The sequence below is a fragment of the Amblyomma mixtum genome, chromosome 7 (assembly GCF_055824585.1).
Source record: "Amblyomma mixtum isolate Tamu chromosome 7, ASM5582458v1, whole genome shotgun sequence".
In the NCBI taxonomy this organism is placed as follows: domain Eukaryota; kingdom Metazoa; phylum Arthropoda; class Arachnida; order Ixodida; family Ixodidae; genus Amblyomma; species Amblyomma mixtum.
In genome coordinates, this window is record NC_143018.1 from 86,908,026 (window position 1) to 86,922,700 (window position 14,675).

General features: G+C 49.1%; 1 protein-coding gene across 2 annotated transcripts in view; it reads right to left on the bottom strand.

Annotated features, from left to right (window-relative positions):
- The window catches only part of LOC149336721 (uncharacterized), a 98,116-nt gene that overhangs the window by 35,043 nt on the left and 48,398 nt on the right, over positions 1-14,675 (bottom strand). For both annotated transcript variants that reach the window (XM_089553068.1, XM_089553067.1), the window contains exon 2: positions 5,528-5,648. In XM_089553068.1, coding sequence (XP_089409194.1) covers positions 5,528-5,648 — 121 coding nt within the window. The remainder of the gene's footprint in view (positions 1-5,527; positions 5,649-14,675) is intronic.

The following is a 14,675-nucleotide window of genomic DNA, read 5'->3' on the forward strand; positions in this document are numbered from 1 at the left end:
CCTGTATATGCATACTGCTGCAAAGATGCATATTCTTAACGATTGTCCATATATGAGCTCATCTATTCTATCGAGCGCATGTCTCTTCAAGTGCCGCTTCCACACCTTCAAAGCTCAGCGTATCATTGACTTTCCTCCACACTATAGAGTGCGCGTTGAAGAAGCGCGAAGCTGATTGAGCAGGTATATACATTCATCGAAAGCTATAACCCAATGGGCACTGGAAGTCCCTCGGACGTCCTGCGGATGTCCTGAACGTCGGCAGTACGTCCATGGGAGTTTTAATGTCCATTGGGTAGGAGCGAGAATACGAGAAACGGGCAGTGCAGCGCAGCATCGAGCCATGCGAGACCGTCGGGCGTGTCACCCGACGAGACGTGCTGCGTACAACTCCCTGTCCATGACACTGACAGACAATTAATCCGCTCGCTTATCTTTTCCATTAGGAACGAGGCAGATATACGCAGTGTATATAAGAATCTCGTTTCGTTGCACGTTTCCTGTTCTCTTTCTGTATTCCCCGGTTGCTGCCGTCCTGACACTGACGGTGGCACTGAAAGTCGCCGTGATGGAGGGCTCCGGATTATAGTTACGACCACTTGGGGTTCCTAATGTTGCACTGACATCGCACAGAATCCTCGCGTACACAGCTTAGGACTGCTATATCCTCCTGAGACCCGTGTATGGCAATTTGTCCAATATATTGGACATTAGCTTTTAAGCCAGTACTCCCGCGCCGAAAGATTCATCTTCATAAAACCCACTTGTCCAATACATTGGACAACTGGTGGCGCCATCTGTGCACCTTTTTTGAAATTAAACTGCTCACTTTCCCGCCAAAACACTTTGAAAACGGCGGCGTTCAGCGGCGCGGCGTTCTATGGCACCTGCCGGAGAAGTAAGTGTTGTTTCTGCGATTTTACCTACTTTGAACGAGTAAATTTTGTTGGATATCAACAAAGATAGAACAGAAAACATGTAGATATCATAATTGTAACTCTACATGACCTAACTTTTCTGTGCTTTCAATCTGATTTCACATGTCCAATACGTTGGACGCTGGGACTCAGCCCGGTTATTTTGGCCGCGCTTTTGAGATGGCTTTCGCAATAACTGTAAACGAATACTGCTGGTATTTAACGGCTGGGGACGAAATAACGCCTTTTTTTGTTGTAGGAGACAGGCCTCGCGTTCCTGATGAGACGGCCGAAGCAGTTTTACAAAGAATTGCACAAGCCAACACATCAGTTGGTTGGTTTAGTTGGTTTATGGGGTTTAACGTCCCAAAGCAACTAAGGCTATGAGAGACGCCGTAGTGAAGGGCTCCGGAAATGTCGACCACCTGGGGTTCTTTAACGTGCACTGACATCGCACAGTACACGGGCCTCTAGAATTTCTCCTCCAAAGAAATTCCAGCCGCCGCAGCCGGGATCGAACCCGCGTCTTTTGGGTCAGCAGCCGAGCACCTTAACCACTGAGCCACCGCGGCGGCCTCCAACACATCATACATTGACCTATCGGACAGCGACGACGACACTATTGTCGATCCAAAAACAGCAAGAAACCCAAGAAACGTCAAGAAGCAAGGAACGTCAAGGGAAAAAAAAAACAAGAAATAGAGAGTGACAGTGAAGTTGAGTGGAGCCCACCATCAAAGCAAGCTCGATGAGGAGAGACCAACAAAAGTGCCTACCACTTCCCAAGGCTGTCTGACGCAGCTAACGCTGCGCGCTGCAAGTTTGAGGGGTGCACCATGAAAACAAAGTTTTTTTGCACAAAATGTCAGCAGTTCTGCATAACAAAAGACAGAAGATGCTTCGAAAAGGCACACAGCAAGTAAGCACAGCGAAACTTTTTTATTCAGTTGACGTATATTTTGCTACTTTGACTTTTGTCATAATAAAGTATTTTTTCGCACAACTTTCACAGCTTTATATGAAGTATTTTGTGGCACGCCCACTGGGTGGGAACATACGGCTAGAGTCCTAGTGTCCAATATATTGGACATCGTGCTGAGCTGAAACTATTAGTTTTGTTGAGAAAATATCTCTCACTTTTCACCTTTGTACTCCTACCAGCTTATTCTGAAACCCTACAAAGTTTTTGTGCACTCAAATTCACTTCGGGTCTCAGGAGGATATAGGACGCGTGTGTACACAGCGATTTGCTTTTGGTTCCTGTGAGCGTGTAGAGTACGTAATATGTGCTCAAATACACGTACTACCGCTTGTACATATAGCTGCACAGTTTTATAACAAAACCTTTCTCCCACCACCCTCTCTTGCTGTATATCCTGTCTTTCTCTTCTCCCTGCTTATCCATCTTCGCTGTCCCTTTTTTCTTACTTTTACTTTCTTCAGCCCAGGGACGTAGATATGTGGCTATATAACCACCCACCCATCCATCTTTATTTTATTTATTTTTTAAAAATAAAAGCACACCACCATAATCCGACATTGCACAGCACAGGGGCATTTTTGCATTTTGCCTCCATCTAAATGCGGCTACCGCGGCCGCGATTCGAACCCGTGACCTCAGCCTTAACATACGAAACCTAATGGGCCATGAGCCAACAGGCCCCGTATCTCGGTATAGCAGTATCTACGACGGAGGATGAAATGGTTGGGGTATAATATATACGCCGAGAAAGCAATATGCGATATGCGCGGTATTTATACGCATACATCCAAATGCAGGCGCATATTGCGTATATCGCTTCATCTCCACATTTAGAATGTAGTGCCAGCGTTGCTATCCCAAAAGATACCAAAACGAAGCCTGTGGCGAGACGGAGAGCTTAGATTCATTGTATAATAATGCGAAACAAATATCCCCCTCCCCCCGCACCCCGTCCTTCTTCTCCAAGCGGCAGGCCTTTTAGTAAAGGGCGGTGTCGAAACTAGAAACGCACCGAGATTGGGTACGAGCACTATACAATATAATGTTTTGCATGCTCGTTGTTTTGTTTTTATTCTGAGAGAGGACCGTGAAACGAGTGAGCGAAGACGCCGTATTCACTAGACGCGCCTTTGTTCATTCGAAACCATCGAGCTGGCATGGCGGAGTGGTTAGCGTGCTCGACTCGCACTCCGGTGACCCTGGTTCGATTCCCCAACTCGACCAATTTCCTACTTGGTTTTATTTATTTATCTGGTGTGACTAAAAAAGGTTAGTTAGCCTAATTAGTTAATTAACTAACTAAACTCAATAACACTTACATGGAGCATCACTATACCACCCCTTTAATTGGTTGCATGGTTACTAGCCAAAGTACAATTGGCCCACTTACATGGAGCCAATAGTGATGTAAGTGATGCCAATAGTGATGTGATGTAAGTGATGTCAATAGTGATGGAGCCAATAGTGATGTAAGTGATGCTCACTTACATGGAGCATCGCTATACCACCCCCTTAATTGGTTGCATGGTTACTAGCCAAAGTACACCCGCCGCGGTGGCTCAGTGGTTACGGCGCTCGGCTGCTGACCGGAAAGACGCGGGTTCGATCCCGGCCGGGTTCCGGGTTCCCGGCGGGTTCGATTCCAGAGGCCCGTGTGCTGTGCGATGTCAGTGCACGTTAAACAACCCCAGGTGGTCGAAATTTCCCGAGCCCTTAACTACTGCGTCCCTCATAGCCTTAGTTGCTTCGGGACGTTAAACCCCAATAAACCAAACCAGACTAGCCAAAGTACAATTGGCCCCGTTTGAAATTCGCACACTGTGACGTCACGACCATTTCGACCAAATGTTTATGTCTTGCGCTCGTTTTACGCGGTTCCGGTAAAACGTGCGAACACCGAAAAGCACAGTGATGGCCAACGCCGCAACCGAAAATTACCCAAGTTAGAGCCAAAATTATTAATCCCTCTTACAGGCCTTTTTCCCCCCTGCAGCGGCTTGAAAACTCCGTCAATTTGGAAAAACGAGAGACAGTTGCGGTTCTTGAAATTCCCCGTAAAACTGCGTAAAATTTTACCTCTCAAATTTCCTGAGAAAAAAAAAAGAGCAAAACGCTGAGGCAGCGTATGAGTATCGAGTGTTAGCAATATCGTACTACTATTGCATTATTAGCCACCTTCGCCATGTCCGGTACAAGTTTTTCGTTATATCCAGATATATACTTTTTTTCATGCGAACGTATACAGCGCAAGACAATTTATTTGACACCACTTCGAATGTTCTGCGTCAATCAGTTTGGCCGTAATGGACGTTTGAAGTTGCAATTAGTCACGGTTTGGGGAACCAAAAGGTCGTCGGTGCGAATATATATGACGCACTACGCTCTGATTTTATGTTCCGTAACGCGCTGAATTGTTTGATACCACTCCGAACGTTCTACGCCAATTAGGTGGTCCACAATCTGTGTACCAATGGAACCACCCACTGGACACACTTGAGCGACCTTCTGTTTCATACTAGCGCGACCTTTAGTAATGAGAGTATTAGGGCTAACGATCTAACCGAAAACAATCCCGATCGGAACATTACTGCAGCGCACCGTCAGACACCAGACTATCCATTGGCACACCGATTCATCACGCATCCTGGACCTCCCTTCGAGTACGGCGCTACGGACACTTTTCCGAAATAAAATCTCAGCGAGAAATCGCGTGCCGCCTCCAATCCCACAGCTGCGGCCGTTGCTGGTCCAGTGACAAACGTAACCTTTAGCCCCCCGCCGACACACACACACACACACCGCAGACTCGGTTGATATGCGAGTACATAACTCTAAGCACTATTACACCTATATAGGAGTAAATAGGTAGTAAGCTCTCCTCTAGCGCACTTTAATTAAAGGGTGTGCACTAGAGGACAACTTTACTCCCTCTTTAATCCTTTCCGTTCGGAGTATGCAGGCTGCGCCTTGCACATAAAACCGGCGCATCCGGCAGTGATGTTCCCATTCGAGATTTTTCCCTTTTTTTGAGGAAATTTTACAAGGAAAATTTGGCGCAAAGGACTTGTTTTACGCATTTTCGGGGAATCGTAAGAACCGAAAGTAACTCTTTCTTTTTCAAATTGCCGAAGTTTTCAAGCTGCTGAAAGAAAAAAAAATGTTCCTGCAGTAGAAACACTCGGATCTAATTAAGGGAACTTTCAGGCTTTCCCCTCTCTACTCAATCAGAGATGAAATTTGGATATTCTGGTCATGTGCACACAGCCGAAAATCTCGCCTTCCCAAGGCGCGACGAAGTAACACTGACCGCTGTCTACGTGATTTGCGTTCGTTGCTTACATACACTCTTAGACACGAATACACCTGCATGGGAGCAAAAAAAGGAGTAATACGTCCTCTATCGCACTTGTGCTATTGCATAACTTACTCCCTTTTTTATTCCTTCCGTGTTTAGAGTGTACCGACCCTAAAGGCGTGCCACCCCTGTTTGAGTTAATTAAGTCGCCAACTCCACGCATATTTCTTCACCAGCAACAACACCCGCAGCCTGCTGGCGCGCATCTGGCTTTGCCACTTCCGCCAATGCGAGTTCGGTGCAATGCACGGAACTAGCTCGTGGCGCCCTCACCTTCGTAGATGTGGATGATGTAGGGGTGCTGAATGGAGGACATGATCTGGATCTCCCTCCGGATCCGCAGCGAATCCTGCTCCGTCTCGATCTTGGACTTCTTGATCGTCTTGATCGCCACCTGCAACGAGAAGACGAAGAGGAAGCGCGTCGCGTGTTAGTCACGTGTCTGTGCACGGTGGACAGTAATCTGCAAACTCCCCTAACTCCCCTCGCTCAATTAGGGCTGCCGTTTACTCTTCCAGTCATCCTCTCTCCTCCGGTGCAACCATCAAAGGGCATGCCCCTATTAATCTAGTGCGTGAGCTTCTTCACAGGTATGTTACCGAGAGCGGGAGATCTTTTCGTTCCCTCTTCTTTCCCTTTACTTTTCTCTCATGATTTATTTATTTATGATTATTGCTTTCAAATTAATTTATTCTAGCCCTCACCTCTTCGTTTCCTCGATTTTCATTCCAATCTCCTCAAAACTATTCGTTTTCCCAGGTTCCTCAATTTTCATTTACGAGCCGCTTGAGATAAGCCAGCATGAATTTTTCTCCTGTCTGGATCTGCACCAAACCATGGCCAATCCCCCACCGTCGGTATGTGCTATCGTTTTTGAGGCAACAACAACAAGCGTTTTTCAGTAGAGTTAGTTCTTGGGCTAGTTGGTATACTTGATTTACGCTCATAGTTTTTCAGCGCAACGGCACACGGCCAAAGAAAAGAAGCAGGAAAAGATGCATACCCTACCGTACCGCATCATACCGTACCATGCACATACCATGCCGTACGGTACAGTACCGTATCACACAGCGTATCGTCCAAAAGCGAAACGTGTACTACGAGGCACACCGTATAGGATGCCCCCCCGGATTGATTTCAGCCAACTGGGGATTTCACGTGGGATAATTCTTGTGGGAAAAACCGACCTGGACCTATTTTTTTCCCCCTCTATTTTCGACCAGGAAAGTTTTGAAAATGGCAGGCCGCACCCCCCTCCCCCAACCAAGAGTTGTCCATAAACTCGCCTCTTTAGGAATCTACACTTTTAACAAAACTAAACTCCGTTCTTTTCTTTTTACCAAATGAAGCGCCTATACGAGTGTGGAGTGACCAAATTGCGCAGATGGACCATAAAACGGCACAGCGCGTGCGTGAGACAGTGGTGATCCAACAAAACGCTTGCGATTCGTGCGGTCGTTATTTCGTCGCCTAAATATACTTCCCTGTGACGTCACGAACCTTCCACGCTCCATTTGGCTGGAACATCGTTCGTGAGCTACCACAGCACGACTGGCTCGACCAACATGACAGAGAAAGCTCGCTACTCCGATACTAATTTTATTCTTCCATTTAGGCGGCGCGCGCATGGGCAGTCCAAACAGTGCACGCGCCGAATGCATGCCTGAAACGAAGAAGCTCTTCTACACTGCATTCCTGTATGACCGACTATATATCCGTTTTCTCTGCGATTCGCTCCTTTCACAGTGCATTCCTGTATGGCCGAACATATACCCGTTTTCTCTGCGATTCGTTCCTTTCACAGTGCATTCCTGTATGACCGAACATATACCTGTTTTCTCTGCGATTCGCTCCTTTCACAGTGCATTCCTGTATGACCGAACATACACCCGTTTTCTCTGCGATTCGCTCCTTTCACAGTGCATTCCTGTATGGCCGAACATACACCCGTTTTCTCTGCGATTCGCTCCTTTCACAGTGCATTCCCGTATTACGAATTGGAAAAACAGCGCAATCAAAGACGAGACACAAGAAGGACAAAACACCAGCGCTGGTGTTTTGTCCTTCTTGTGTCTCGTCTTTGATTGCGCTGTTTTTCCAATTCGTAAAGCATGTACCAACCAGCCCGTATTTGCCCTCTTCTGGCATTCCTGTATGACCGAACATATACCCGTTTTCTCTGCGATTCGCCCCTTTCATACCAAGTGCGCGCATATAGTTTTACGGCACACACGTGACAAATTTCGTTTGTACATCACTCAGCAGAAAGCAAATAAAAAAAATACACAAAGCCGACATTCCTGTCCCCAACGATGTACGCATGCCGCGTCTACTAAATCATAACCCATCCGTATGATGGCGCGCGGCATGCAGTCCGTGATGCGGACAAAGCTGGGCTTCACTCGAACGGGCAGCTGTGCAGCGCGACGGGTTCGGGCAATGACGTCACAAAGGCGCGCGAGCGTTGGGTCCACGCAGCAGAGAACAAATGACACCTGTGAGTTATACTCCGGCACAACGGGCCGGGACAGAAGACGAGACACCGCGGCGACTAACATTTCAAGAGCTTATAGCGTTCACGGGGACACCCTTTCACACCTTCCTGATGGATCGTCGCTGCTCGGTGGGGAATCAATAGAGGTGTCCATAGAAAAAAGCACTCACGTCTAAGCCGGGAATCGATCAAATGCTGGAACAAGCAGTGATCGCGGTAGCACATCGCTATCGCTACTGGACAGTCTATCGTTTTTCCACATTACGCTCAATCCAGCTGCATTTTTTTTCGAACTACCCACGCAGTGTGCGCCGCCGAGAGACACGGCCCGCCCTTACAAAAAACGTTTGAGACAGTCTACAGAGTGCCTACAGACTTCTGTCTACAAAGTCTATAAACTGCCTATAGACAAATCCTCGAGAAAAGTCTATACGCAATACAAATGCCATAGACAGTGTATAGACAATCTATAGATTATTGCCATACATTTTAGTAGACTTTTGTCTATAAACAGTCTATAGACTATGAATAGACAAAAAGCAGTATCTATAGGAAGTCAATAGAGTCAGTAAGAAGTCTATAAACTGTCGATGGACCATTTCTATAAGGGCGGTCATCGTGGCACGCCGTGTATCTCGAAAGAAAAACAGCGCTTCCTTCGAAGAGCTCTTCGAGCCTGCGCGGCTGGCGCGAGTTGTTGTAGCCCGAGTGAAAAGTGGGCCCGCGCTCAAACCCGCTTTCCCGAGACCGGTTTGCGGCGGTTTGCCGGGCGTCCGAACGTGTTCGCTGCAAACGACAAACACACACACACACAAAAAAGACGGCGAGGCGACAACCGCTCCCCGCGGCGCTGCTCGTCGCAACCCGGCCGCAATTTGAACGACAAGCGCGGTTACGTCAGGCTCCCCTCGCGAGTTCCCCGTGACGGGCCGCAGGTTGCAACTGCCCTCCCGCCTCTCTCCCTTTATACTTCTCCCTCACCCTTGATTATCTCCCTTTTGCTTTCTTACTTTCGGGGCATCAAGGCGCATTTAAAGAAGGCGTTTATTTTCAAGAGCAGGAGCCGCGTGTCAGTCTGGGTGCGCTCGTTTTTGGGAGAGGAGAAGAGACGCTACCAACGCGGCCGCGGAAAAGAAAAAAAGTAAAAAAGCAAAGCAAGCCGCGGCTCGACCTCTATCCGGGGCCGTAGGCACGCACGCTGGCTGTCTCTCCGAGCGCTCGTCGGCCCGTGCGTGTACCCCCCCGAAGAAGAGGAGCTGAGGGGGGAGAGGACTGGCTGGCCAGCCTGAGAGAGAGAGGCTCGAAAATAGAACCCGGGCGCGACCCCCAGAATGCGCCGGCGACAGCTTTCCGCCGCCGGGGCCGAAGCTGCAGACTGCTCCACCCGCCGCCATGCGAGAAGGCGCACGCATACACAGACACACGTATATACTTACACGCACGCAGATTACGCTTTTTTTATGCAGGCCGCCCGTGCCCGGCAGTTGAGGCTTCCGACAAGCTGGCTGGCCAGCCCTACGTACGCGGCCACCCCACTCCAAACCGAACCCCATCAGAAACACCTCTCCTTCCCTCTTCCGCTATATACACTTTCGCGACTCAATGTTGTTCTTGCAACGCGCGACTTCGCCGTCGACCGCCGACCCATCCGATCCTCACAGCAGAGCGTCCCGCTGTTTCCATTAGACCGTCTCCGCGCTCGGCTGCTGACCCAAAAGACGCGGGTTCGATCCCGGCCGCGGCGGCTGAATTTCTTTGGAGGCGAAATTCTAGAGACCCATGTACTGTGCGGTGTCAGTGCACGTTAAAGAACCCCAGGTGGTCGAGATTTCCGGAGCCCTCCACTACGGCGTCCCTCATAGCCTTAGTCGCTTTGGGACGTTAAACCCCATAAACCAAACTAAACCGTCCTAAACCCTTTCCACATCCATGCCTACTTATTGGCTGGACTCCGGACAAATGCGCCGGTACTCTAAAGCCACGTCCGGACTGGATGCGACCGCATCTAAAAGCCACGTCCGGACTGGACTTGACCTCGGCCGTGTCCAGTCCGAACGTGGCACATCTTCCTCGCGCACGCGGAGAGATAAACCGAGTTGCGGGGATGCCACGTGTTGCGCCAGCGATCCGTGCGGCACGTGTGAGGAGATCCAATTCTGTCCCTTTCTCCAGGCCCACACCTTTCTCACCCCCGCACGTCTTGCCCTCCTCAACCCCAAAGCGTACTAGCCGGCCTGCCGCTTATGCGACAGCCCAAGAGCCGACTACATCATATCCTATTCTCCTGCCCAGCACACTTGCCCCCTGCCTCTTGGCACCTGAAAGTCCGCAGCAGTGGCAGGCTGTTTTGTCCAGCACCGAACCGAATCTCCAAATTCGGCTGGTGACCTGAGCAGAGGACGTCGCGACTGGGCACGGCCTGGACGCCACAACAGGCACCCTGAAGGCCGCCCGCAATGCTGCTGCATAATTTTCGTTTTTTTTAGGCCTTTAAATAAAAGTTTTTCACCACCACCACCACCCCCTTCGAGCCAATGTATTCCTCGCCAACACCAACACGCTCTCTCAGTGAAGCCGCTGCCGGGTCCTCGTCTAATTCGCGCGGGCCTTTCGTAAAAGACCCCTCCACACGGCGTGTCGAAAGCGCGCTCTTCGCTTCCTCGGCCAGCAAGGAGGGGAGGCATAAGGTCCGCCTCTGTCGCAACGGCGTCTGTCTCGCGTGTGGCCCATCATCCCGTTTCTGCTGGCGTCGGCGATTTCTCACGTGCCACCCCTACACAACCGCGTCTCGCCCCGCAGTTGCCAAACTGGATCACGCCGTCCCGACGGCAGTCCCTGGGCTTCGCAGTGACCCGTCTACGCGAGACTGCTGCGTCTCCGTCCGCCCGCGGATAACTGGCCGAACCGAAGTATACGCGAGATGCTGCCACCCACGCATTTTCGTCCGATCGCTCGGTCGGCTGACTCCGCGTGCGCAATTGAGGTCATCTTTCACGTAAAAGCTGGAGCGGACACTGAAGCTTCGCCTTAAGGTGACGTGACCTAGATGGACTGCCTTCCCCCTAGGTTGCTAAGCCATGCTAACTAGTAGACTGGTTAGAACTAAGATTGCGCCGTCAACTTTTTAACTATTACTGCTAGTCTTCTAAGTTTATTGAGAGGCGCGTAGCCCACCGTGAGTAATATCCATATCAGCTTTTAGAATTTCGAAAACGCAGTTACCCTCGGCGTTGTGACCCAGCACATTTTGGCTGTTTCGACGAGTTATGTGCGCTGGAGGGAATGCTTCGTTTGCAAGGTTCTCGAAAGCGCATGTATTTTGGCGCGATGTATAGCGAAACTTTGTTGGGCCACAGCGCCAAGGGTAAATGCGTTTTCGAAATTCTAAAAACTGATAAGGATATTACTTACGGATCCGCCACGGTGGCTCAGTGGTTAGGACGCTCGTCTACCGAGCCGGAGCACCCGGTTCGAACCCGACCGCGGCGGCCGTGTTTCGATGGAGGCGAAATGCAAGAGGCGCATGTGTGCTGTGCGACGTCGGTGCACGTTAAAGATCCCCAGGTGGTCGAAATTATTCCGGAGATCTCCACTACGGCACCACTTTCTGCATTTCTTCTTTCATTCCCTCCTTCCTCCCTTCCCTTACGGCGCGGTTCAGGTGTCCACCGAGATATGTGAGACAGATACTGCGTCGTTTCCTTCCCTCAAAAACCTATTTACCAAATTTCATTTTTACTTACGGTGGGCTACACACGTCACCAAATAAGGAGACTAATAGTAATAGTTAAAAAGTTACTCAGTATTAGCATAGTCCTTCAATGCTTAGCATTGAAGGACTATGGTATTAGTTAACCAGCCTACCAGCCAGCACGTGTTAGCTGTATTCCAATGCGTTCGCTGACAATGCTCTGCCGAAAAAAAAGCGGCCTTCTACCTCAAAGGCCTGTGTTCAAAAATTTGTGAACATCTTAGATGAAACACACGCGGTGTAAAGCAGCAACGGGGCGCTTCTTCTGTTTCAGCATTTCCCTCGTGATGCAGGCTTCTCGCTGGCCGACTGAAGTTTTCGAGACCACCCCAGGCGCGCCAGCAAAGCGAACCATTCGCATCGGAACGTCGCCAAAAAAGGAAATAAACAAGGAAATAAAAGCGGAAGAGCCGCTGTATACCCGTCACGAAGGAACGTTAGGTCACGTTGCCACTAGTCCCAACGAAAAAAAAAGAAAAGCGAAGCAAAACAAGAGGCATCCGCAGCGGGAGACGTTGCAAAGCCTAGCACAGAAAAACAGGGCGCATAGCATCGTGTACAGCAGTCATCGAGTTGGCGTGCTTGCGCCGGCAAGGAAGGAAGGGAAGGCGATTTTTGGACGTTCTCGCGAGGTCCCTTCGGTCCGACCGGGTCAGCCTTCTCACGCGTTCGGCCACCCGTCGACACACTATTGCAGCCAGGGGCAACGACTCTGACGTGCGTTCGGCGCGTTTTTTTTTTTTTTTTGAGGCCGTCACGTCCGCACAAGAAGACACGTGCTTCGTCCGGCAGAACACGAGTCATTTGTCCGCGCCGACGCACACGCGCGGACGATCACGCGCATGACCTTGGGAGTATTACATAGTTCGAGTTTGTAAACGCTGTAGAATGCATCGGGACACGTGCGCAATGCGTTTCAGTGCCGGCGCTTTAGACGAATTCGCACACGCCATTCATTGATTCCTAGAAAAGTTAAACGAACCCTGCGGACAAGTCCGTGCAATTACTGTTCTCAGAAAAAAAAAAGGAAAAAATATCCTCTGCCTCTTTACGGCCATGTCCACATTTCTCCGGCAGCAAAAAGACCCGTTTATCGCAGAAAAAAAAAAAAGAACTTAAAAATCTTCCCGCCAGTGGATTCAAAGTCGTGACGTCATTACTGAAAAGGACGGGTTTCGACCGGTTTGAAGCGAATGGCTGCGTAGCGTAGCCTCTGAGATCCGCACCAAAAATTGCTATCGACGCACGCAGTTTACTTGCGAAATCGGCCGCTTACGGCGACACCTATAGTTCGATTTTTGCTCTTTTTCTAGCTTATGCCGCCACGGGGGCTCAGTGGTTATGGTGCTCGGCTGCTGGCCCGAAAGACGCGGGTTCGATCCCGGCCGCGGCGGTTGAATTTCTTTGGAGGAGAAATTCGAGGCCCGTGTACTGTGCGTTGTCAGTGCACGTTAAAGAACCCCAGGTGGTCGAAATTTCCGGAGCCCTCTACTACGGCGTCTCTCATAGCCTTAGTCGCTTTGGGACGTTAAACCCCATAAACCAACCAACCAATCATTACAGAAAAGGACGGGTTGCCACCGGTTTGAAGCGAATGGCTGCGTAGCGTAGCCTCTGAGATCAGCACCCAAAAATTGGTATCGACGCACGCAGTTCACTTGCGAAATCGGCCGCTTGCGGCGACACCTGCATTTCGTTTTTTTTTTTTTTGCTATTCTTATAGCTATAAAAGCTCCGTTTTCGGTGAGAGTGGTCTTCCTGCGATTAGATCGAGCTGTCCTGTCTATACAGGCCGAATTCAATTTGCCTTCAGTGTCCCTTTCAATTTCCAGGTCTCTATGGACCAACAATAGACTCCCCATCTGTTTTTTTTTTGTTGTTGTTGTTTCCCGTTCCACGAGACAGGACCCGTGGCGTTATTAATGACGTCATTATTCAAGCAACATGATGGACGAATTTCACTTGCCGTGTTCCGATCGAAACCGCGTTCTTCTCTCTGCTTGGTCCCGTTGGTTCAGTTAACAGCGAGCGCTACAGTGCTAGCTGGCCGAGCCAATTAGCTCAAGCCAAACACGGAGAAAATGGTATGACACTTAACACAACTTCAGAGATGGTATATTTACAGCGCAATCACAGATGAAGTCTATGTGTTGTCTTTCTTTATTTTTCTCCCCTTTTATTAATTATATTAATGAGAGCTTTCATGAACCCGCCAGTGATTCAGTGGCTTTGCCGTTCAGCTGTTCATTTCATTTATTGAACCCTCAAGGCCAAAGGCATTACAGAGGGGAGTGGTTACAAAACATGAAGATACATAAACAGATGCAATGCATAATACAAAACAAAGTATTATCATACTCCTGTTATACAATGTTAGCTAGTGCAGAACGAAAATGCTGGTTATCACTTATGTCCACGATATCTGCGGGAAGGCGGTTCCATTCGCGTGATGTACGAGGCAAGAAAGACTGAAATGCAGTTGCAGTGTTACACGTTTCAATGCCAACTTTGTGACGATGATCAATGCGGTTTGACACGTATCTGGGGGACGAAATGAGGGCATCATGTAGCATGGGATGATGGTATCTCAAACGAATTGTCTGCCGGCGGGATGCTAAAAGAGGCAAAGAAAGATTAGCTTTCATGCTTGTTACACTTGCGGTACGGTTAAAGTTGGACAGGATAAAACGAGCAGCGTTATTTTGAACTAGCTCAAGCAAAGTTATCAGTTTTTCGTGATGGGGATCCCATATGGCGGTGGCGTATTCTAGATTAGGACGTATTAGGGTTTTATAAAGCAATAATTTCAAGGAAGACGGAGTTTTGGAAAAGTTACGGCGCACGTAGCCCAACATGCGGATAGCTTTGTTAGCAATGTACTCAATATGGCGCGTCCAGTTAAGGTCAGCAGAAATATGACCACCCAGGTATTTATATGAAGTAACCGCTTCTAAGGGAACGTTATTTAGGTAGTACACAGGCGGAGCGTTGGCACTTCTTCATATTCGCATAATTTTGCGCTTCATAGTGTTAAGTTCCGTAAGCCATTCATTACACCAAAGAGAAATGTTAGAGAGATCACGCTGAAGAAGGTTAGCATCGTCGGGGAATTGTATTGATTCCAAGGTGGCGGGATTCATTTCTATGAATACAACACGTATACAGGTGCCCGCGTA